This window comes from Choloepus didactylus, chromosome 11 (assembly GCF_015220235.1).
Source record: "Choloepus didactylus isolate mChoDid1 chromosome 11, mChoDid1.pri, whole genome shotgun sequence".
NCBI classification, from domain to species: domain Eukaryota; kingdom Metazoa; phylum Chordata; class Mammalia; order Pilosa; family Megalonychidae; genus Choloepus; species Choloepus didactylus.
Window position 1 is genome coordinate 3,710,140 of NC_051317.1, and position 24,469 is coordinate 3,734,608.

The 24,469-nt window shown below is 45.8% G+C and overlaps 1 protein-coding gene and 1 long non-coding RNA gene across 2 annotated transcripts in view; one reads left to right on the forward strand and one right to left on the reverse strand.

Moving 5' to 3' along the window:
- Positions 1-16,798, forward strand: part of SLIT3 (slit guidance ligand 3) — a 621,868-nt gene extending 605,070 nt beyond the window's left edge. The window contains exons 33-36 of the mRNA XM_037798880.1: positions 8,861-9,015; positions 10,860-11,145; positions 12,502-12,710; positions 16,218-16,798. Coding sequence (XP_037654808.1) covers positions 8,861-9,015; positions 10,860-11,145; positions 12,502-12,710; positions 16,218-16,453 — 886 coding nt within the window. The 3' untranslated portion in view covers positions 16,454-16,798. The remainder of the gene's footprint in view (positions 1-8,860; positions 9,016-10,859; positions 11,146-12,501; positions 12,711-16,217) is intronic.
- The window catches only part of LOC119505948, a 162,467-nt gene that overhangs the window by 65,786 nt on the left and 72,212 nt on the right, over positions 1-24,469 (reverse strand). The window lies entirely within an intron of this gene.

Genomic DNA, 24,469 nt, shown 5'->3' on the forward strand with positions numbered 1-24,469 from the left:
AAGAGAGATGTGTAAATAAGCATTAGTTACACATGGAAGAATAAAATAAGTATTCACTGGAGCCACTGGCAGGATCCTGTGAGGACATTAAAGAAGGAGCAAATATTTCTGCTTGGAGGATGAGGCAAGGCTCCCTAGAGAAGGAGGTGGTGTTCGAACTGAGGCTTGGAAGCTAACAAGCATTTCCACAGACTGAGAAGTGAGACCTCTGGGGAGGTGGAAACTCCATGAGCATGCATGGAAGCAAGGCTGGGAGGGGCTGGAGGTTAAAGGAGGGCACAGGCTGAGTGACCAGCAGCTGGAGGGGCCAGGAGGCCAGCTAAGTAAAAAATTGAGATCTCCTCAGAGTCACTGTTGCAACCACAGCAACCTCCAGTCACCCAGGAAAGCTGAGACCAGAGCTAGGGAGCCAAACCCAAAGTGAGTGATCTAATAAGGGGCGATGCCTGCCTGCAGACTTGTGCCCTCCTGAGGCCCCCCTGCCCAGCCCCCAGAGTGAGGATGGCAGCCCCAGAACAGGATATACAGGCTTGAAGGAGCTGGATAACGTGGTCTGTTTTGTATCTGGAGCCTGCTTTATTTGTCTGCCCAGCAGTAGTCATAGGTGGTGAAACTTGGAGTTTCTTTTTCTAGACCCCAGGGCCAATACACAGAAAAGCCCACCTGAGCCCCTCCCTGCCCCAGAATGGAGACAGACTCCACGATTCCTCGATTCTTGGGTTCTGAGACTTGTCAGAGGCAAACTCACCCGCATGCAAAGCCAAGGGGCCCAGCAGGTAACAGACATGGGGAAAGTGGGTGGGGTCCCAATAGGGAATGAATGCTGAGGACTTCAGAAATCTGGAGGGTACAGGCCCCTCTAAAGGGGCTGCTGACCCCAGCTCCAGCAGATGCTGCTTATCTGGGGATGCCGATTATCAAGAGAAGCTGGAATTTCAAGGTTTCTATGAAAAGTATCTCCGTTTCTAAATTTTAGCCATTCAAAATGCCACAAGAGCGCTCTACTTGGCCTCAGCGCCGGCTCACTGAGTCTTAATTACCACCATTCATCCCATCCATTGCCAAGGCCTTTGTCACTTTTAATCCTTGGCACAACCCCCAGGCAAGCATCATCACTCCTATTTTAGGGATGAGACACCTGATGCTCAGACAAAGCCCTTGGCCCACACCTGTAAGAGCAAAGCTGGGATGCAAACCGAGGTCAGGCTCTCCCACTGTGCTGACTCCAAGGCATGAAGGGCTGGGCCTGGAGATAGTGTAGGCAGTGCTGCTGTGTGCTAGAGATGGGGGGATTGCTGCAGTGGGGTCTGAGGCCTCAGGCAGCTGCTATACCAAAATCCCAGCAACTCTTTGCTCCTGTGGGTCTCTGTTGCCACCTAGTGGTCATAACTCAGCATCCAGGTAAGAGCGTCTGGCACTTAGAGAAAGGACGACCCTTAGCAACCCCTCTTGCTCCCTCCATGGCCTGGGGTCCTGTGGGCTTGAGAGACCTGGGTTTGAGTCCTGGCTCCATCACTTCCACTTGCAGGCTTCAGATTGGGCACCTTAATTCTCTGAGCCTGAGGTCTCTTATTTCTAAAGCAGGGAAAACTTTGTACCTCCCACTGAGGGGTTGTTAGGGTAAAAGGAGAGAATGAAGGTCAAGTACTTGGTGTACGGTAGCACAGCGCCTGGTCTCTAGTAAGCATTCAACATGTGCCCACCGTTGTTATTAAAAGCAAAATAGAAATGCATGGGCCACTCCAGCCAAATTTGTCCACGGTCCCAGGCAGGAGCCATCCAGCCAAGCAAGCATGGCACCTCCAAGTGCTCTCCACATCCTGCTTGGCACTGGTTCCTTCTGGCCCAGTGCAGAAGCAAGGAAGACTCAGAGCCCCTTCTCTCCCCTCAATCCCTAAATATCTCTTCTGGGGATTAATTATCAGGGCTTAGAACTAAAATAGTGTCAGTTCTTTTAGAGGTAACAGCAGCTTTTTATATTTTTCCCATATTTTCTCTTCTTTCATAGCCCCTTTTCTTTCATCCCCCATTGATATTTTACTTGAAAGGCCAAGATTTAAATTTTTTTGAAAAAAGCAAATAGAAATGGAACCATCCTGTTTTGTAGGATGGTGGTGAGAAACCTGAGCCTTCCGTGCTGCCCACCCCCAAACCTCCAGGGACCCACAGCTTGAAAACCACTGGCTTTTGACATTATTTCCAAAGATGTGCCAGGAAGGAGGTGACCCCTTAACCTATAAGCACCTATTGCACACACAGGGTAGGGAAGTTTGGTTTTGGAATCAAGCCTGACTTTGAATCTCATTCCACTACTTACTCCTGGTGTGGCTTCAGTCAAGCTACTTAAGTTTCCTTCCCTGTAAAATGGGGCCCACAAGAGTAACCTCCTCATAGATGGTTATGAGCCAGCAGAAGCACATGGAAACTGTGAGGTTGAAAAATTGGTGGAGGGGCGGGGCAAGATGGTGGCATAGAGAGGAGTGGAAGCTAAGTAGTCTCCCTGGAACAACTACAAAAAACCAGAAACAACTAGTAAATAATCCAGAATAACTGCGGGGGGACAAACAAGACCATCCACTCATCATACACCAACCTGAATTGGGAGGAATGCCTGAGAACACAGCATAAAATCTGTAAGTAAAACCTGCAGATCCAAGTCGTGAGACCCCCTCCCCCATAGCCCAAGCTGCAAAGCCTCATGGTGCCAGAGAGAAGCTCTCTCCCAGCAAGCGAATATAGCTCAGCTGAGCTCCAACTGGGGTTTTAAGTAGCAAGTGTGAACTGCTCACTACAGGTACACATCCCCAAAAAACAGACAGAGGCTTTGGGTGACGACTGACCTTGGAGAGCTGGAGGGTCGCCTTGGACTGGGTCTGAAGGGGACTATCTGTTTCTTTTACGGCTCAGTGGAGAAAGCCCCAGTCATTTTCAGTTTCCAGGGCTGTGACTCTGGGAAGGGTGGAGACAGCACAAGCAGAGAACGAGACCATTGAAATGCTAATGACCTCCACCTGGGGGTCTGTTTTCTCTAGGAGGAAAGGGGTGGGGCCCTTTCCATTCAGAACCAGACCCCAGAGCCTGGGGGAACATGGCCACACCTCCTCACACCAGTAAAGAATTATAGGCTAACAGGCATCACCTGCTGGGCAGAAAAGCACAGTGACCTGAGGCATCAAAGGGTGGAGCAATTTTCTAAGACACATCCACAGGGAAACCAGATACTGAGTATTTCTTCCCTCTGGGACCTGAGCCTGTTCTGGTCTGGGAAAACCTGATTTGGATAACCAAGGAAACCATGCCTAGACAACAGAAAATTACAACCTACACTAAGAAAAACAAAGTTATGGCCCAGTCGAAGGAACAAACGTACACTTCAACTGAGATACAGGAATTTAAACAACTAATGCTAAATCAAATCAAAAAGTTTAGAGAAGATATTGCAAAAGAGATAGAGGCTGTAAAGGAAACACTGGGCATATATACGGCAGAAATCAAAAGTTCAAAAAAATAACTAGTAGACTCTATGGAAATGAAAGGCACAACACAAGAGATGAAAGACACAATGGAAACATACAACAGCAGATCTCAAGAGGCAGAAGAAAACACCCAGGAACTGGAGAACAAAACACCTGAAAGCCTACACGCAAAGGAGCAGATGGAGAAAAGAATGAAAAAATATGAGCAACGTCTCCGGGAACTCAAGGATGAAACAAAGTACAATAATGTACGTATCATTGGTGTCCCAGAAGAAGAGAAGGGAAAGGGGGCAGAAGCAATAATAGAGGAAATAATTAATGAAAATTTCCCATCTCTTATGAAAGACATAAAATTACAGATCAAAGAAGCACAGCGTACTCCAAACAGAAGAGATATGAATAGGCCTACGCCAAGACACTTAATAATCAGATTATCAAATGTCAAAGACAAAGAGAATCCTGAAAGCAGCAAGAGAAAAGCGATCCATTACATACAAAGGAAGCTTAATAAGACTATGTGCGGATCTCTCAGCAGAAACCATGGAGGCAGGAAGGAAGTGGTGTGATATATTTAAGATACTGAAAGAGAAAAACCGCCAACCAAGAATCCTATATCCAGCAAAGCTGTCCTTCAAATATGAGGGCGAGCTTAAAATATTTTCTGACAAACAGACAATGAGAGACTTTGTGAACAAGACACCTGCCCTACAGGAAATACTAAAGGGAGCACTACAGGGTGATAGAAGACAGGAGTGCATGGTTTGGAACACAATTTTGGGAGATGGTAGCACAACAATGTAAGTATACTGAACAAAGGTAACTATGAATACGGTTGAGAGAGGAAGATGGGGAGCATGTGAGACACCACAAGAAAGGAGGAAAGATAAAGACTGGGACTGTGTAACTTGGTGAAATCTAGAGTATTCAACAATTGTGATAAAATGTACAAATATGTTCTTTTACGGGGGAGAACAAGCAAATGTCAACCTTGCAAGGTGTTAAAAATGGGGAGGCATTGGGGGAGGGATGCAATCAGCATAAACTAGAGACTGTAACTAATAGAATCATTGTATTATGCTTCCTTTAATGTAACAAAGGTGATATACCAAGGTGAATGCAGATAAGAGGTGGGGATAGGGGAGGCATGTTGGACACTTGACATTGGTGGTATTGTCTGATTCTTTATTCTACTTTGATTTAAGGTTATTTTTCCTTTTGCTGCTTCCTAGCTGTCATTTTTTTTCCCCTCTTTCTTTTGCCTCTCTACCTTCTTTGACTCTCCCTCCTGCCTTGTGGGAGAAATGCAGATGCCCTTATATAGATAGTGGTGAAGGTGGTGAACACATAAATGTATGACCATGCAGAGAACCATCGATTATTTACTTGGGATGGAATGTATGGTGAGTGAACAAAACCATATTAAAAAAAAAAAGAGTTGATGACAAAACCTTGAGGGCAATATACTGAGTGAAATAAGCCAGACACATAAGGACAATTATTGCAGGGTCTCACTGATAGGAACTAATTATAATATGCAAACTCATAGACATGAAATATAAGGTACCAAGATATAGGACGAGGCTTAAGAATGGGGAGTGGTTGCTTAGTATGAGCAGAATGTTCAATTAGGATGAACTTAAATGTTTGGAAATGAACAGGGGTGTTGGTAGCAAGATGTGAGAATAACTAACAGCGACAAATGGTGTGTGAATGAGGTGGAAAGGGGAAGCTCAGAGTCATATATGTCACCAGAAGGAAAGTTGGAGGTCAAAAGATGGGAATGTATAAAACTGAATCCTATGGTGGGCAATGTCCATGATCAACTGTACAAATACTAGAAATCGCTTCCATGAACCAGAACAAATGTATGACAATACAATTAGAAGTTAATAATAGAGGGGCATATAGGGAAGAACTATATACCTATTACAAACTATATACTACAGTTAGTAGTATTTCAACATTTTTTCATAAACAGTAACAAATGTACTATATCTATACTACGAGTCAACAATTGAGGGGGTTTGGTTAGGGATAGGGGAGGATTAGAGTTTCCTTTTCTTTTTTTCTTTTTTCATCTTTCACTTTATTTCTTGTCTGGAGTAATGAAAAGTTTCTAAAAATTGAACAAAAATTAAGTGTGATGGATGCACAGCTGTATGAGGGTACCCAGGGGCAAGTGATTGTACACTTTGGATCTTTGGATAATTGTATGGTAGCTGAACAATCTCAATAAAAATGAAAAATAAAAAAAAATAAAAATAAATAAAAAAGTTGGTGGAAGGACTCTGCCCGGGTCCACCAGCCTATTCCCAGCTACCCAGTCCCTCCTTCCAGGCGCAGCTCCTACAAGCCCAGGGTAGGGGTCAAGGAGTTTTAGCCATTTCCACTTTTTACTGCCCATTAAAACCCAGTGAAGTCAACACTATCACCGCCCCCAGTATATGGAAGCAGAAACAGGGGTTCAGAGAAATTATGTGACTGGCCCAGGCTCCCTCATCCTGATATACCCAGGATGATATCAGGTCTCCATGGCTGGGGAGCACACCTGCCTGAGGACCCTTCCAAGTGGGCATCCTGTGAGGCCCTCGGCAGACCCGGGACACTGTGGGGCACAGCACTTTGTTGGGGGCAGAAGCTGACAGCTGTGCAGTCCTCTCTGCCTGCACTTCTGCTCCTGCAGCTCCTGACAAACCACTGTCTCCAGGCCGGGTGCCCCCCGAGGCCATGCATCAGGGCCAGGCAGCCAGGGGCCTGTGGGAAGGAGAGATGGAATGGGCTTGGGGCCAGTGGCTGGGAAGGACTTAGCAGTGTGTGTTCTCCATGTCTGTGTGCATCTATAACAAGAATGCAGCTGCCCCAGGCTCCCTGAATCTTAATGATGGAAGGGACACCAAGACCACCTACCCAGAGCTGTGGTTTCTTTATAGCGCTCTTCTCTGACAGCATCTGGTTACCCACCTCTGGGGATGAGGGGCTCATTAGCACTCATTAGCATCAGTTTCCAGGATGTTTTGCGGGTATATATGCATATTTTTGCATCTGAGTTTAGAAAAGAGTCAAGGTCAGAAGCCTGTGGTCTCAGCATGCCAGCCCTTATTCCCCCACCCACCAATCAGTCTACAGGGTCACAGTCCTCTGCCCTGTCCTCAGCACTCTACATGGGGCAGCTGAAAACTTGACCTTCGTACTGCCTCTCAGCTCCCCTTTAGAAAGCCAGATCCTCAATGCACCCTTTTAGCCACCTCCACGCCGCCCCCCTACCACCCTATTTCTGAATGAGATCTGGTTGATTCAGTGGGAAGGATAAAGAGAGTGGAATGTGACCTTCACAAGTTCAGGTACCTGTTTGTCCTTTTTGCTACTGATCCCCAGAACCTAGGACAACGTGGCTCACAGCAGACACCCAATGGATAGATGGGTGGGTGGGTGGATAGTTAGATGAATGGGTGGGCGGGTGAGTGGACAGATGGGAGAGGAGGGGTCCTCATGGATTTAGGAGGGTGCTGAACTCCCTCCTATCCCCCTTTGCCATCACTTTCTCCCCTGGATCAGCACCAGGGCAATGGTCACTAGGTTTGCAGGCAATAGTAGGTTCTTGTTGTCATTAATATTATTAATAACTAATATTAATTGCTCATGTTTTCCCAGTAATTTACAGCCTACAAAGCACTTTCATGTAGCTCCTCTCATTTGATCTTCATGATAATTCTATGAGGTTATTCTCAGACTCCTTTTACAAATGAGGAAATTGAGGCCCTGGGGGCTCTGTGGTTGACCATGGTCCCACCCAGCAGGAAGGGCTGGAGTGGACTCTGCACTTGCTCCACTACACCCCAGCTTTGACTGTCTTCTCCCAAGCATCTCCCTGGCTTGTTTAGCTACTGAAATTTCTAAATCTGCATCCATTATTGAAACTGTCCCTGCCTTGCAGATTAATGCTGATTAATGCCACCTCCCCACTGGAGCCAACAGGAATTCACTGGATAGATTTTAAGGAGAGAGGGAACGTCTCTATTCACTGCCCACACCTGAATGGTTAAGACAGAGCTCAGCCCACTCCTCAGCAAGCCCTTTTCATCCAGAAAGGAGGTGTCACATCTCCAACTCCTTGGTCACTTCCCATCTTGCTCCCTCCCAGTCCCAGCTGAGGGTAGAGTAGGAGAAAGACCTGAACTTTGGAGTCAAAAGTTTTGACTAGGAATTCTGTCTCTGGCACTTACTAGCTGGGTGACTTGAGACAAATCACTTAACCTCTCTGGACCTCAGTTTCTTTATCTATGAAATGGGATATGTAACACCCACTTCATAGAATTATCGGGAGGTTCAAATAATGTAAGTGAACCATTTAACACCACAACTGGCCTATTGTAAGAGGCAGCATAGGGAAGCGGAAAGCATGAGGCTTCAAGGCTGCATGTATCACTAAGCTGTGGGATCTTAGGTAAAGTACTTAACCTCACTCAGCTTTGTTTCCCTGTTAACTATCATGGGGATAACAAATCTACCTACTAGGGTTGTTGTAAGTCATAATTTCCCTAAATATGGTATGCACACCACGGTTGTACATGAGATGAATTTAACTGGGACAAAGATAAACTTTATTGAAATTTTATCTGTGAGGTAATTTTTTTCATGTGTATGTACTAGAAAAAAATATACAAAAAGTGCATCAAAAACTTTTTACCTTACAGTCTTTCTTAAGACAACACTGGCCTTACATCCTTTCTGATATTTAAGGGAGAAAATGGGGCAATTGAAGAAAAACATGTTAAGTAACTAATGGTCCAGGTGGTAAGCAGGTAGAACAAAAACTGAGAGGGTGGTCTGAGGATGGAGTTTGCTTAACGCTGATGAAAAGGCAGAAAAGAATGCAAGGAATGACAACTAAATGCAATACCTGACACCAAACCGGATCCTGTGCTGGAGGGGTGGGGGAGCTATAAAGGATATTGAAATACAGATGGTAGATTAGAGAAAAGCATGGTATCAATGTTAAATTTACAAGAGTTGATAACTGTGCTGTGCTTATATAAGAGAATATCTCTATTCTTAAGAAAGGCACACAAAAGTATCTGGGGTAAAGAGCTTTAAATGGCTCAGAAAAATAAATGATGGATACATGCATGAAAATACGTATACATATGTGTGTGTGTGTGTGTGTGTGTGTGTGTGTGTGTGTGTGTGTATAGTGAGAGAGAGAGAGGAAAAGAAACATGATTAAGCAAATGTGGGTATTAGGAGGTCCTGGGTAATAGGCATCCTTTATACTATTTTTATTTTTGCAACTTGTATAAATTTGAAATTATTTCCAAATAAAAAAGTGAAGGAAAACAAAGCAAGTCAAGTTCACCCTGTGGCTGTCTCCCCTTCTCTCCTGCCAGTGTGGAGACAGTGAATGATGGGCAGTTTCACAGTGTGGAACTGGTGATGCTGAACCAATCGCTGAACTTGGTAGTGGATAAAGGAGCCCCAAAGAGCCTGGGGAAGCTTCAGAAGCAGCCAGCAGTGGGCAGCAACAGCCCCCTCTACCTTGGAGGTAAGGCCTTCCTCCTGGACCACTCCCACTACCCCCACCTCCCACCTGCCCTCTGTGCTTAGACATCTGCACCCAGGCCCACTGGCCCCACTGCCAAAGCCAATCAGGGCGGGCTTTCTGCAGGAAATGGCAATGAAGCGGATTCCTAAAGGGTGAACAGGCCTTATCTAGACCATGCGGAGGAAAAGAGTGCTCCAGACAGAGGAACGGCATGTGTAGATGCTTACAAAGGAGAGAGAGCTTGGCTCCTTCTGGGAACAAGTTGAGCTGGGGTGGGGAGTGGGGTAAAGATGGGAGAGGTGAAGGTGGGTGGGGGCAGTGTCCAGGCCCTGCAGGCCATGGACTTCAGGTCCCATTCTCTCTGCTCAGTCACCGCCCCAGACACCGTGAGGCTCAGTTGATGAATGTAGGGGAACAAGTTTGGGATTAAGGTCCTACAAGGTCACACGGAGAAACAGCCACCAGTCTGGCAGGGCCTAGGTCTGAAACTCAGCTCCAGGGCCTGTAGTTCTCAAGGGATTGTGGGTGCAAAAAAAGTCACCTGAACAGCTTGCTCAACAGAGATTCCTGAGCATGTCCCCAAAGAGCCCACCTCGGAAGGGCTGGAATGGGCCCAGTTATCTGCATTGTTAACAGGCAGTCACGGAGCAGGGAGCCCAGGGAATGCTCTTGGCCCAGAGCAATCCCAGAAGGTAAACAGCTCATCCCCAGTGAAGATCCTCTGTCCCCTCCCCTTCACCTGCTCCAATTGTAGCCGCAACAAAACTGGGTCCTCTGACTCCACTTTCAGGCAGTCTCAGGCTCCCACAGAGTGGGGGGAAAGGAGGGAGACTACTGAAGGAGGGAGAAAGCATACATCAGACTTCATTGAAAAGCAAAGTAGGTCTTTGCAATGACACTGAGGAAAAAGGGTACACAGCATATAAGGCAGCAAAATGGCCTAAAAAACATCTTTCTACACAAAGTTCCACAGATCCACGCTACCCCCCCAAATCTCTCCTCCCTCCCTGACACCCCCAGACTCTAGCTCACCTGCCCTGTGCTCTCCCAGTTCTTGCCAGGGCTGTAACAAAGGTCCAGGAGGGTCTGGTGGGGACAGCAGAGTAATTTGGTACCTCCCTCCAGCAAAAAGGACGGTCCTCCTCCCTCCAGCCAGTGTGGCCACGTGGCAAGAGGTGGCCAGATCGTCTCATTTTTCTAGAGAAGTCTGAAAAGTGGCTTTGTATGTGAAATCTGTATTTAAATATTGGCAACTAATTCAAATTGGTTTTTTTAACTTATTTCATTGTGGTAGCATATGCATAACATAAAATTTGCCATTCTAACCATTTTAAAGTGTGCACTTCAGTGGCAGTAATTCATTCTCATTATTGTGCTCCTGTCACCACCATCCATTACCAAAACCTTTTCATCACCCCAAATGGAAACTGGACAATAACGCCCCAATTCTCCCTCCCCCCAGCCCCCAGTAACCTTTCATCTACTTTCTGTCTGTATGAATGTGCTTATTCTAGATATTTTATTTAAGTAGAGTCATACAATATGCGTCCTTTTGTGTCCGGCTTTTTCAGTTGACATCACATTTTCGAGGTTCATCCTCTAATTCATCTTTTTTAAAGAGTCACAATGCAGGGCAAAGAATCCATGTCCTCGTTGTGGATGAGGCTGAGGGAGTGGGGCTTTGGCTCATTACCTCGGTTTGAAAGTGGCAGCCCAGAGCTGTGAAGACTTGGCCTTGGACCCCCTAAAGGGCTCTTTCCCTCTCTGAGGAGAGCGGGGCCGCCCGATGGGCAGGGCGGGCCGGGGCGGGTCTTCAGGCCGCTGTCCCACTGCCCCGCCCGCAGGCATCCCCACCTCCACCGGCCTCTCGGCCCTGCGCCAGGGCACCGACCGGCCGCTGGGCGGCTTCCACGGCTGCATCCACGAGGTGCGCATCAACAACGAGCTGCAGGACTTCAAGGCGCTCCCGCCACAGTCGCTGGGGGTCTCGCCGGGCTGCAAGTCCTGCACTGTCTGCAAGCACGGCCTGTGCCGCTCGGTGGAGAAGGACAGCGTGGTGTGCGAGTGCCACCCGGGCTGGACCGGCCCGCTGTGCGACCAGGAGGCCCGGGACCCCTGTCTCAGCCACAGGTCAGTGTCCCCACCCCGGCCTCTCCCCAAGAAATGGGCACTGACAGAAGCAGGAGGGATTGTGCTCAGACCCTAGATAGGCTCTGTATAGGATGTGACTGCTTAAAGGGTAAAAGGCTAGGTGTACGCATCCACACAGCAGGTCACTCTGAGGGGCATCCACATGAGGGGGCTGGGGCCTAAATACCCTGGGACACCCGATCATGTGGACTTTAGGATCCATCCAGAGCTAAGGCAAGTCCTGTGCTGCTTCTGCGTGACTAAGACAAAGGCCGCCGCTGGGGACAGACACAGCCTCATTGGGCTCAAACAGTGAAATTCAGCCCCAGTTCAGCTACAGCCTCAGCAGTCACCCTTGTGCACAGTGCTGTGGGTATATAACCATACACCACAACCCTGAGCCAGAATCATGTTTAATGGCTTAATCATTCATTTGTTCATTCAGCAAATATCTGTTGGGAGCCTACTGTGTGCCAGGCCTTGTGCTAAGTGTAAGAAACCCACCATTCTCAGTATTAAAAAAAAAATCTGAATCAGCCAAAAGCAGCACAAGAGACAAGGTTGGTAATTTAGTTGGCTGAACGGGTTGGGAAGTGGCATTTTGGATCAGGAAGGGCTTGACTTTCCTAGCTCGTGAGTGTGTGTGTGTGTGTGTGTGTGTGTGTGTGTGTGTTTGTGTGCACGCGCGCACGCGCACATGTGTGTTTCACTCTATAATTAACATGAACCCTGGCTTCAAATGTCATCCCAGTGGGAACAATGATGCATCAGGGTTACGAATATAGGCTTTGGCCTCAGTTTCTCCATTTACAAGATGTGGATAAGACTGTTCACAGAGGAGGGGTTTATTGTAGAAATTGAGAGTGGTGCTAGATGTAAAGCACATAACACACTGCTTGGCACATAGCAAGTAGCAGCTGCTGGTAAACGGTAGCTGCTAATACTAGTAGTGCTAGTAGTAGTGGAGTTATTACCATTCATAGTGGTGGAGCAATTAAAATGTTTGGAGTAAGCTTGGATCTTCAAAGCAATGACTTTCCATTTGGATATGTATAAAACACCAGTCAAGTCAGCCTTTGTCATGGTCACAGCTTGGGTGATGCTTACAGCCTTCCAACTCATTGGACACTGGGGCAGGGTATTTAAGGACAGAGAGTTGTTCGGCCGCTGGGCCTGGAGGACAGCAGACCGTGGGATGGAGAAGGCCTTTTGAGCTGCACTCAGCATGGGTCCTCCACCCCTTGAGAGTGGGTCAGGCCTGATATGAGACTGGTCCCTGGCCAGGTGGACATAGGAAACCTCCAGCGGCACTGCCTCTGCTCCGGTTCCCCATCTCATCCTCTCCCCTGCCTCCAGCTGCAACCATGGGAGATGTGTGGCAACCAGGATGTCATACGTGTGCAAGTGTGCCGAGGGCTATGGAGGGGCCCTGTGTGACCACAAGAATGACTCCACCAACGCCTGCTCAGCCTTCAAGTGTCACCATGGGCAGTGCCGCGTCTCCAATCAAGGGGAGCCCTACTGCCTGTGCCGGCCTGGATTCAGTGGGGAGCACTGCGAGCAAGGTGGGTCCCTAATGTGCATGAGAGGGAGGATCTGGGAAGAAGGCAGGGGTAAGAGATGCCAGAGTCAGACTGCCTGAGTGCCAGTTCTGGTGGTGCCACTGAAAAGTTTGTGTGACCTTGGTTAAGTCACTTCATCTACCTAAGCCTGAATTTCCTCTTGCAAATGGGGTAATGCTGCTCATTCCTGTATTCATTATCTCTTGCTATGTAACAAATTACCCCAAAACATAGCAACTCAAAACACAACAAAAAATTTTTTTATGCTATACAATTCCTGTGGATCCAGAATTCAGAAGCAGCTTAGTTCTAGTTGGAGTCTCTTGTGAGGTTGAGTTCAACACAGCCAGGGCTGCAGTTACCTGGAGGCTTGTCTGAGGCTGGAGTATCTGCCTTCAAGATGTTACATTCACATGTTGCTGGTAGTTGGCAGGAGGCCTTGTTCCTCCCCATGTGAGTCTCTCCATAGGCTGCTCAAGGGTCCTTGGGACAGGGCATCCACTTCCCCAGAGTGAACAATCCAAGACAGAGCAAGGAAGAAGCCGCAGTGTCTTATATGACCTAGCCACGGAATTCGCTTACCCAGTCACATCCACAGTATCATGTTGCTTACACAGATCAGCTGTAACGTGTAGGAGGGCACCGCATGGCGGGCATGAGTACCAGGATGTGGGCATCACTGGGGCCGTTTGGAGGCTGGCCGCCACCCTTCCTTAGAGCATTGTGTGAGGATTAAATGAGATGCCAGGGACCTGGCCCTTGGTGCTGCCACCAAATGAGATGAGTTTGGTAGCTACCCATATTATAACCTAGTTCCAGAAAAACTCCAGGTTAAGAGTCTTAAAGTTGGAAGCAACGTTGCTGTCCTGTCACCATGAAGAAGACCAAGCACCGGCACTTAGAGCCGTGTGACCTTGGGCGACATCCTTCACCTCTCTGGGTCACAGTTTCCTCATCTGTAAAGTGCAGGTGATGCATAGCACCTACTGCATAGGTTGAGTGTGAGGATTGAGATAACACTAAATAAATGCTAAATAGGAGACCCCAAGTTAAGAGTCTTAAAGCCTGAATTTTTAACATTTTATAAGTGAATGATTAATGACTTATAACCAAAGAATGAAACTAATTTAAAGATGAAACCGTTAAGTGTAGAAAATGACCAGCTCTGGGCTTTTTTTTTTTTTTGTGGGGGGGGGCATGCACCATTTCAGTTGTTGCTCTTTCCTCTTCTTTTCTCATCTTTTCTTCCCCAACTGTTGGCCCTTGAGATGTGATGCCTTCAAAACTAATCCATACCCTAGCCACTCAGCATGAACAAAAGCCTTGACGTCACCTGGGAGCTGGTTAGAAATGCAGAATCTCAGGCCCCACCCCAGACAGAGGGATTCAGAACCTGAATTTTAACAAGAGCCCCCAGTGACTCAAATGGGCATTCACAGTTTAGAAGTTCCTCCACAGTTTCTATCTAATCCTCCTGCTATTATTTGGTCAACAAAAGACAGTTCCTTCCTCTGGCCCATTCTTATAAATAAACATCAAATCATTTATCTCAGTTAGTGGCTCCTTTATTGTATTAATTTTGAAATGAGCTACCTTCAAATTAAAATTGTTCTATCTCGCCTTGTTTGTTTGTTTGTTGCTCCTGCAAGGACACTGACAAGTCTTCCTCCCTGCCACCCGTGTCCTAGGCAGGCCACCCTCTGTCACTAGAAGACTCATTCACATTTTATCCCTAACCTAAATACTATTCTTAACCAAAACTGATCATTTTTAAAATTTTTTATTAAATAATTTATTTTAAAATAATGTCAGGCTTACAGAAAAGTTGTCAGAACAGCTTAAACAGGTCTCTTACTCCCTTTACCTGGATTCTGCAAATGTTAACATTTTACCACATTTGCGCTCTCACTCTTTCCCCACATTACACACACACACACACACACACACGTTATCATTAGTCTCCTTCTGATCCTTTTAACCTCCTTATAATCTTAAAAGATTGTATCAAGCTTAACAAAGTTTACAAAATATCATACTAAAATACCTAAAAGCTTTAAAATATATAAAACCATTTGCATTCACAATTTCCTCTGATGCTTTTCGCAAGACAAGTAAATGTGGCATCATTTTCCAGACCAGGAAACTGAGGCTCAGGGGTAACAGTGGCTTGTCAAAGACTGGGTGACCAAGGATCCTTGCTCTAGTCCACACTGCTTTGCTTCAAACATTCTGCAAGTGTACTGAGGACAGCAGAGAGATGGAGATGAAGACTTGAGTCAGGATCAAGAATATTCAAACAGAGATAGAGGTCTATATAATTTTCTCCCTCACCCTCCAGTTATTCCTAGGATTCCTGGAATGCTCAGCCACCCTGCCCACTGCCAAATTAACTCCTACTCCTCACTTAGATCTCAACTCCAGCATCACTTCCTGGAGAAGCCTCCCTGGCCCCTGGCGTCATCAAGCTCCTTTGCTATATGCTCGTGTGGAAACATATTCATTTTCTTCACAACATCTATATCAATTCCTTATTATAAATGTATTCACATAAATGATTATAGAATTAGTGCCCAGACTCAAGACCATGGTAGGCAGGCTACTGGGAGTAGTGGGGACCAGGACAAATTGGAGAGCTCCTACCCCATCTAAAGCACTCAACTTCAGCCCATGATTGTAATATAGAGATGCAGGCTCAGCTTTGACAGATCCCCTGTTTTTTAAAGAAGCCCAAAATCCATTTTTTTAGGTAAATCTGGTTTTCAAATGTTGGCATTTAATTTATTTTTTAGGTATGTGTAGGGTAATTAAAACATGTCTGAGGACAGGATTTAGCCCACAGTCTACCAGTTTGCCACCTCTACTTTGGACTTTAAGTTACTTAAAGGAAGGGATCAAACCTGTATTAGTTACCATTATATTGTCAGGGCTTAGTTATATCCTCAGGGTCTAGTGTAGAATTTGGCACAGAAAAAGCACTTAATATTTATAGAATAGTTAGATAGATGGATAGATGCATGGATGGGTAGATGGATGGTGGTTAGATAGGTGAATGGATGGAGGGATGGATGGGTGGGTGAGTGGGTGGATAGATGGATAGATGGGTGGGTGAGTGGGTGGATGGATGGATAGTGGATAGGTGGGTGGATGGAGGGTTGGGGGGGTGAGCGGGTAGATGGATGGATAATAGATGGGTGGATGGAGGGATGGGGGTGGGTGAGTGGGTGGATGGATGGATAGTGGATAGGTGGGTGGATGGAGGGTTGGGGGGGTGAGTGGGTAGATGGATGGATAGGTGGGTGGATAGAGGGATGAGGGGTGGGTGAGTGGGTAGATGGCTGGATAGATGGATACATAGGTGGATGGATAGGTGAGGGATGGGTGTGGATGCATAAGTCTGTATGGTCTTCCTATCACCAGGTGTTTCAGAACAGCCTACCCAGCAATTTCCCATGTTCTTGCCAACCATCTACACTACCCACGTCCTGACCCTCCCTCTTCTGCCCTCTGCAGAGAATCCATGCCTGGGGGAGGTGGTCCGAGAGGTGATCCGCCGCCAGAAAGGCTATGCATCATGCGCCACAGCCTCCAAGGTGCCCATAATGGAATGCCATGGGGGCTGCGGTACCCAGTGCTGCCAGCCCACCCGCAGCAAGCGGCGGAAATATGTCTTCCAGTGCACGGACGGCTCCTCTTTTGTGGAAGAGGTGGAGAGACACTTAGAGTGCAGCTGCCACCCGTGTTCCTAAGCCCTGCTGCCCGCCCACCTACGCCTTGCGGACTCCAGCTCGGTGGGGTGGGGACAGCACTGTGGGACCCTCTCGAGATACGAAGTGAAGATGAGGAAGAAAATGAAGAACAGAGTATTAAGTATATTGTAAAATAAACAAAAAATAGAACTTATTTTTATTATGGAAAGTGACTATTTTCATCTTTTATTATATAAATATATCACACCGTCTGAGTATATGTACCATATAGTGTGTTATTTTTACCGAGTTTTTTGGTTTTGTGTTGTGTATTTGTTGTGTGTTTATAAACAGCTGTTAAAATTTTAAGAAAAAAAAGACTAATAAAAATGTTTTGAAACAAAAGGATAAGAATAAACAAGTCATAGCCCGAGTAAGGAAGAAGGAGAAAGCTTTTATGTTTATGAAACACTATCATATCAGCATGAACTGACACTATCATGTCACTTAATGAACTCAGGAAAAGGAATGCTAAGAGGAAGAAAGACAGAAGGAAATAATTTTTCTTTTTTTTTTTTTCTTGTTTTTAACTCTCAGTTTTTTTTTCCCTTCTTCCCTAAAAGCACCTAGCTCTTATAAGATTTCTGGTTGCCTGTGCCCAAGGTGCCCGGTTCTGCCAGGAAAAGCTGCTCAGTACCTGCCTTCTCAGAATCTTGCTGAAACCCAAAGCAGCTGCTGCCCCAGGCCTGCCCCCCACAAGTCTGAACCCACTGGGAGACCCCTCTTCTCTTTCCTACCTGGCCCTGGATTCCATTAGAGTCCAGTCTGAACTCTTGCTACAGGCTCAACCCATGCCCCTTTTTCCAAATTTAAAAGCAGCTGATCTTTTTCTGCCCCTCCCCAGGCACAGGGTCCTCCTGGGTGAGGTGGGGAGGAGAGGGACATGCTGTCTTCTCAGGCCCCAGCCACTAGTCCTTGCTTAGAGAGTTCCAGCCCACTGTCCTCCCTCCCACCAATTTCACAGTGGAAGGCAATGCTAGGGGAGCAGGCACCAGGGCTGCTGGGATGAGGGAAGCCTGGAACCAAGCCTGCCTGCAGCCCTCATGGAGATCCAATTCTGGAAGACTCTTGGAAGCTTACACTGTAGGGCAGACAGTCCTCTTTCCCTGGCCTTCCAGGCCGCTGTCATACTGACAAAGACCCCTTGCTCGCCTATGGCACTCCTAACTTACCAATGCACATCTGCATTGTATCTTATTTTATCCATGCCACACCCCTGCCCTCTGGAAAGGACAAAGGAGTCTAGCTCCATTTCAGAGATAAGATACCTAGGCCTCTCCAAGCCTCTGTAGCTTGTCTTGAGCCACATCTGATTAGTAGAGCAGGCCTGGAGCCCAGACTCAAAGGTCTAGATTCTTTCTCCAGAATGGCATAAATGCGGGAGATTTGGGCAATTTAAGATCATCAGGGAAGTCCTACTACAAGAGGAAAGGTTTTTTCCTGCCATTATTCCTGCTCTTGTTCTACCTTGTTCTGCCTTCCTAGGATCCAGAAAGATTCTAGACAAGTTTTATGTTTTTGGGCAATTTGGGCAGAGACGGCCCAAAGCAGCTTACCAAGAATGAAAACCTTCCAGAAGGGGATGTCCCTGCCCCTGTCTCTTTCCATTTCTCTCTCTCTGTCCCACCCTCATTTGGTCTCTTCCAGCCTCTGTCAGATTAGTACATATGGCCCAGGGTCTCAGCTGTCACACCCACTCCCTGTCTGTCACCTCCCCCAAAGAACGTCCACCACAGAAGTTTCACAGAGAATAGTTTGGGACTCATCAGACCTTTCAGCTTTAAGGGTCCCCAGTGGAGCCTAGTTGTTTTGGGAGGACCAATGGTGGGAATAAAGAATACAGAAATAAAGGAAAGAGAAAAGAAAAGAAGATGGAAGAATGCACACCAAATGGAAGCTAGAGGAGGAAGGAAGGATGGAAGGAAAAGAAGGAGGGAAGGAGGAAATGAAGTCTAGAAGGAAGAGAGAAAAGAGGAAAGGAAGGAAGAGAGGGATCAAGAGAAGGAGGGAGGGAGGGATATGATGCAGGAATTTATTTTAAAATATGCATGTAAACATCTATTATGTTCCATGTACTGTATCTTATAATGAATTTGTTTTAAATATCAATAGCTAACATTTACTTAGTGCTTAATACATGATACATCAGATATCATTCTAATTGCTTTATATATACATATATTATTTCATTTGATTCTCAAAACAATCCTAGAGCAAAGGCATTACGAACCCATTTTACAGTTGAGTAAACTGAGGCATAGAGAAGGTATGAAAGCACATGTCTAGTAGGTTGTAGAGTCAGGATTTAAACTTGAGCTGTTTGGCTCCAGAACTTACTCATTTAACCTATAAATCATACATTGTGTTGTAAAAAAGAAACATATCCTGCCTTTAAGGAGACTACAATATGGGGCAGGAACAGCCTTGGGAATGGACAGTTGCTTTATTGTACAAAGGAAGGAGCTGTCCAGAAGAGGGAATTTCCAATCCTGGGTATTGAAGAATGACAAGGAGCTTACCAGGGAGAAGGAAGGGGAGTTGGACATTCCAGGGAATGGCCTATGAAAAAGCAGTGGAATATATGAAAGGGCCTGGCATGGTTGGGTAGAAGTCAGAGATCTGGGGAGGCAGGAGAGTGGCATGAAGGGAGAAGGAAGAACCGGGTCGATGTCCATATAGGGCCGTGGGTGCCAAGCGAAGCCACAGAGAGCCAGTGAAGGTTTTGAGCAGGAGAGTAGCAAGACAACTCTGTTTTATGAAGAGAACTGTTGGCAAAGTAGGCAACTTCCTGGAAGTTGGCCTTGGGGGGTCTCATTTACTCACTTTAGTTTGCTGTGGCTAGAAAATGTTGATTTCCAGATGAATCACATAAGTCTATGTGGTAGCTCAGAAGCTCTGCCCTGGAAGGGGAGTCCAGATATCTGCCCAGTACCCCGACCAGTTCCCCATGTCTCAACAGCCCTCCGCACCCAGGCAGAAGCAGGTAGGCAGGTGGGCCTGAGCCTGTTCTACCACCAATACCCGTAGCTAGTCTCTCCCCACCCAGCACAAAGCCCCTCAGCGGCCATGTCCAGAGCTTTACCCCCAAGGTCACCAGCTTTCTGGGAGGACCCAGCAGGCTGTGGGCCTTCCCTCTGCCTCCCCAAGGAACCTAAGGCCTCCCTCTGACAATTGTCCCTTGGCCCCAAGCCTGAATCCAGCCATACTCAGCCACAACAGCAAAAGAAACTGGATTTTTCTCTCAAAGTGGCTGGGGGAGATTTTGAATCTTCTCACCAATTTTGGAAGCTCTGACTTTAAAAATACCAAAAGCAAGAACCATTAGGGAAATTTTCCCCAAAATGTAATTTCTCTAATAAATGGAGATCAAGACACTATCTCTTTGAGCAGCCAAATTTTAGAAACAGAAAGTTCCACAAGGCAGGAAAAGTTCAGTCAATTAATCTGCACCCTAAAAAAAAAAAAAGAGACATGGCTTGACGTTCATGTATATGAGGAAGAATCCACGTGCAGAAAAGTTGGCTTGAGCTCTGTTTCCTGCTGAGCAGGATTCAGAGAAAGAGGAAGAAGGGAGGGTCCCTTCTTGCCTCAACAAAGGGACCTTAAAATGACTGATAAGAGAATGTATTTAAAAGCTCTGTGTAAAGTGTAAACATAAATATAAGACGCTTTGTTATCATTACTGTTGTTATTGCTATCATTGACATGCTCAAATTCCCTTTTCAGAAGATGGGTTTGCCTTTTCAGTCTCATAGCAAGAAATCTGAGCCTGAAGCTTTGGAAAAATGAGGAAGAAGAGAATAAGGAGGAGACAAGGAGGGAGAGGAAGGGAGATGACCCAGGACCAGGCAGAGAAAGGAGAAAAGCCCCCAGAGTGAACCTTGGGAAAACGAGTCACCAGGCCTGGGACTGAGCTAAGCTTGCCCTTCACTAGAGCTAAAGCTATCACCAGACTGAACCCTAAAGGTAAGCAGTCACCAGCTGCCTTCCCTGGGTACAGAAGCCCATAGTGTCAAGTGACCTGCCCCTTAAAGATTGGCAGAATCCCAGATATCAGATGTGGAGAAACCCTGAAGGATCACTGGATGTGTGGGAGAACTGAGGCTCAGAGAAATGGAGAGACTAGACCACAGAGCCAAGGTCATCTGGCCAAGTAATGCCAGAAGCAGGAATAGACCAGGTCCTCACCCAGTACAAAGTTCTTTCTGCTCCCCTACAGTAGGGATCCAGGCAGACTCAAGGCCTGAGAGAGACCCTCCAACACCTTCATGACAGCCAGGAGAGTGTCCTTCACCTTCCCTCACAGCCATCCCCCAGTGCACTGTTGGATGGCAGGAAGCTGGGGGAGCTTTCTGGTTTGGTGGCGTTTGTCCACATTTTCTAGTCTGCTTTAAACAGTGCCAAAGGAAACTCTTGGGAAAAAAACACTTGGTGAGAGATGTCAGCCAGCCAGGACCAGTAAAGACAGATTTGGGTATTTGGCAAAGCTTATGTCTCTAACTCAACAACAGGCTCAAATAGGAAAAAACTTAGAATTTTTTAAAAACAATGTTATAGTGCCTCTTCCCCAGTATGGAATAAATAATGTGCATTTTTTTCAGCAGACTGTCATATTCTGATGTCATTAAAATAAATGAATGAGCCACAGAACAGCTATCAGATGCTCCTATGCATACTGTAATTCAGCCCTGCTTTGTGGTGTGTTTTATTTTTATCCCTAACCTTCACCTTTCCTGGGACAAAGATTACTGCATTCATGAGGTTTGGCAAGTTTAAGGCAGAGTTAGCCAAAAAATCGGTTTCTTGGATCATGACGTGGAAGAAATGGTGCCAGAATTCCCCAGAGATAAGAGAGAGGAAACAACCCAATATGTGGCATAGGGCCTGCAGGGGATGTGGTTTTATGACCAGAGTCTGGGACAAGGGTTATGAGGCAGGAGGCCACTCCAGTCCACAGAATGCTTATTAAGACGTGAAGGAAGACTCCTACAGGGCACTCCGCTGCCTATTTAAATTCCTCCTTTTATTCATCCCTTCAACAAGTATTTATTGAACACCTATGTGCCAGGTACCATTCTAGGCATTGGGAAATACAATGGTGATCGAGACAAGGTCCTCATCCTTCTGAAGCTTAAACTTTAACTGAGGGGGTATATGTCAGCCAACAGATAAATAAAAATAAAATTGGCTAGCAAAAAGTGAATTTCAGACAATAAAGTGGGGTGCCACAACCGAATAGCTGGGTAGGTACTTGACACAGTGAGTTCAGGGAAGATGTCAGAAGAACTGGGACATGGGAGCCACCCCATCAAGAAGGCACTTCAGGGCTCCATCCTCCCGCAGAAGCTTTGAACAACCAGCAAGAACCGGCAGAAACAGCTTTCTCAAAGCTCCAGAAAGCAGTTAAAGGATGGTAGTAACAGGACAAGTGCCCGATCAAGAAAAAGGCTACTTAAACATGGTAGAATCAATGGAATGGGAAGGTAAGGCTTAAAATGTACAGGGTTCTTATGTGAAACAATGGAAACGTTTTCGTAATGGATGGTGGTGATGGTAGCACAACATTGTGAACATAATTAATAGCTCTGAAATATATATATATATCTGAATGTGGTTAAAAGGGGGGAATGTCAGGTTGTATATATGATAGCAGAAAAATTCTTTTTAAAAAATCCATGGAACTGCACTACACAAACAGTGAACCCTAAGTTAATCCATGGACTATAGTTAATAAAGCACAATTGTAAAAATGTGCTTTCATCAATTGTAACAAATGTTCCACACGAATACAAGGTATTAATAGTAGGGAGGTATATGGAAATCCTGTATTTTATGCATGATTATTCTGTAAACCCACAACCTCTACAATAAAGAAATAAAAAGCAGTAGGATCTCACGACACACTGGCTAGCCCCTCCTGCATGGCTCACTGGCTCGTTGCCCACATTCCCAGTATGGATTCCTGGTTCTGAAGGGAGTGGAGTAACCTTCAAGCACATATACAGATTGTATATGTTTGGCTAATCTCTCTGGTGGTGGCCTGAGGGACTCGCCATTCCAAAACTTGCCCTGCTTTTAGAAGGCAGCTCACCAAGCACTCCTACAGATCACTGAGGGAGAGCAGGAAAGTGGCTGCCTGGGGCAAGGGATTGCTGGCTATAGGTTATACAGTACAGTGCCCTGGACTCTGAGGAATCCATTTCTTAGGGAAAAGGGAACATGTGTATCCGTGTAAACAGGGAATCCCCAGGGTTACATGTGCATGCCCATGACCCCTAAATTTTGGCCTCAAGCTATTCTCTAAACTCATTTTATAGATAAGCCCTGAAGAAGAGCCCTTGCACAGGACGATATGCAAAGATTGGGAAAAGTGTTTTCTTTTTTTCCTTATTTTATTTATTTATTTATTTATTTTTTTGGTTAGTTTCTGGCATTTAAGGAAAGCTCTCTCATAACACTAGCTGGGTATAAGCTTAAGAAACTTCTTAAGCTTATACCCAGCTAGTGTTGAACTTTAAACCTTAATCTGTTTTGTTGGGCAACCTCAGTTGAACTTTAAACCTTAATCTGTTTTGCTGGGCAGTAATCTTCAAAATAGATTACAAAACACACAAAGAAACAGGAAGTAATGGCCCAGGTAAAGGAGAAGTTTAAAGCATTAGAAACCATCAATGACGAGGATCAGATGTGGAACATACCAGACAAAAACTTTTAAAAAATTGTCCTAGATATGCTCAAAGAGCTAAAGGAAAATATGGACAAAGAACTAAAGGAAAACAGGAAACAAGAGATGAACACAAACAGAATAGCAATAAAGATATGGAAATTATAAAAAAAGAACCAGAGTTGAAGACTACAATAACAGAAATTAAAAATTCCCTACAAGGGTTCAACAGCATATTGGAATTGGCAGAAGAAAGAATACATGAACTTGAAGATAAGGCAATTGAACTCATCCATTCTGAGAAGCAGAAGGAAGAAGGAATGAAGAAAAGTGAACAGAACCTGTAGAACCTAGGGGTACCACCAAGCATACTAATACACACATTATAGGTGACTACGAAGAAGAAGAAAGAGATAAAAGGGCAGAGGGAATACTCAAAGACATAATGTCTGAAAACTTCCCAAATTTAATGAAAGACATGAATGTACACATCCAAGACACTCAATGAACTCCAAACTGGATAACCCAAATAGACCCATGCTGTGGCATACTATAATCAAACTGATGAATGCCAAAGATGAAGAAAGAATTCTGAAAGCCACAAAAGAGAAGCAATGTGTCACATACAAGGGAGCCTCAATAAGAATAAGTGCTATTTAAAAACAACACAGGAGAGGCGGGGCAAGATGGCAGACTGGTGAGCTGTAAGTTTTAGTTACTCCTCCAGGAAAGTAGGTAAAAAGCCAGGAACTGCATGGACTGGACACCACAGAGCAATCTGTCTTTGGGCATACTTCATACAACACTCATGAAAATGTCGAACTGCTGAGATCAGTGAAATCTGTAAGTTTTTGCAGCCAGGGGACCCGCGCCCCTCCCTGCCAGGCTCAGTCCCGTGGGAGGAGGGGCTGCCAGCTCCGGGAAGGAGAAGGGAGAACTGCAGTGGTAGCCCTTCTCGGAAACTCATTCTACTGATCCATACTCCAACCATAGATAGACTGAGACCAGACACCAGAGAATCTGAGAGCTGCCAGCCCAGCAGAGAGGAGACAGGCATAGAAAAAAAAAAATAACACGAAAAACTCCAAAATAAAAGCAGAGGATTTCTGGAGTTCTGGTGAACACAGAAAGGGGAAGGGCGGAGCTCAGGCCTTGAGGCGCATATGCAAATCCCGAAGAAAAGCTGATCTCTCTGCCCTGTGGACCTTTCCTTAATGGCCCTGGTTGCTTTGTCTATTAGCATTTCAATAACCCATTAGATCTCTGAGGAGGGCCCTTTTTTTTTTTTTTTTTTTTTAATCCTTTTTTCTTTTTCTAAAACAATTACTCTAAGAAGCCCAATACAGAAAGCT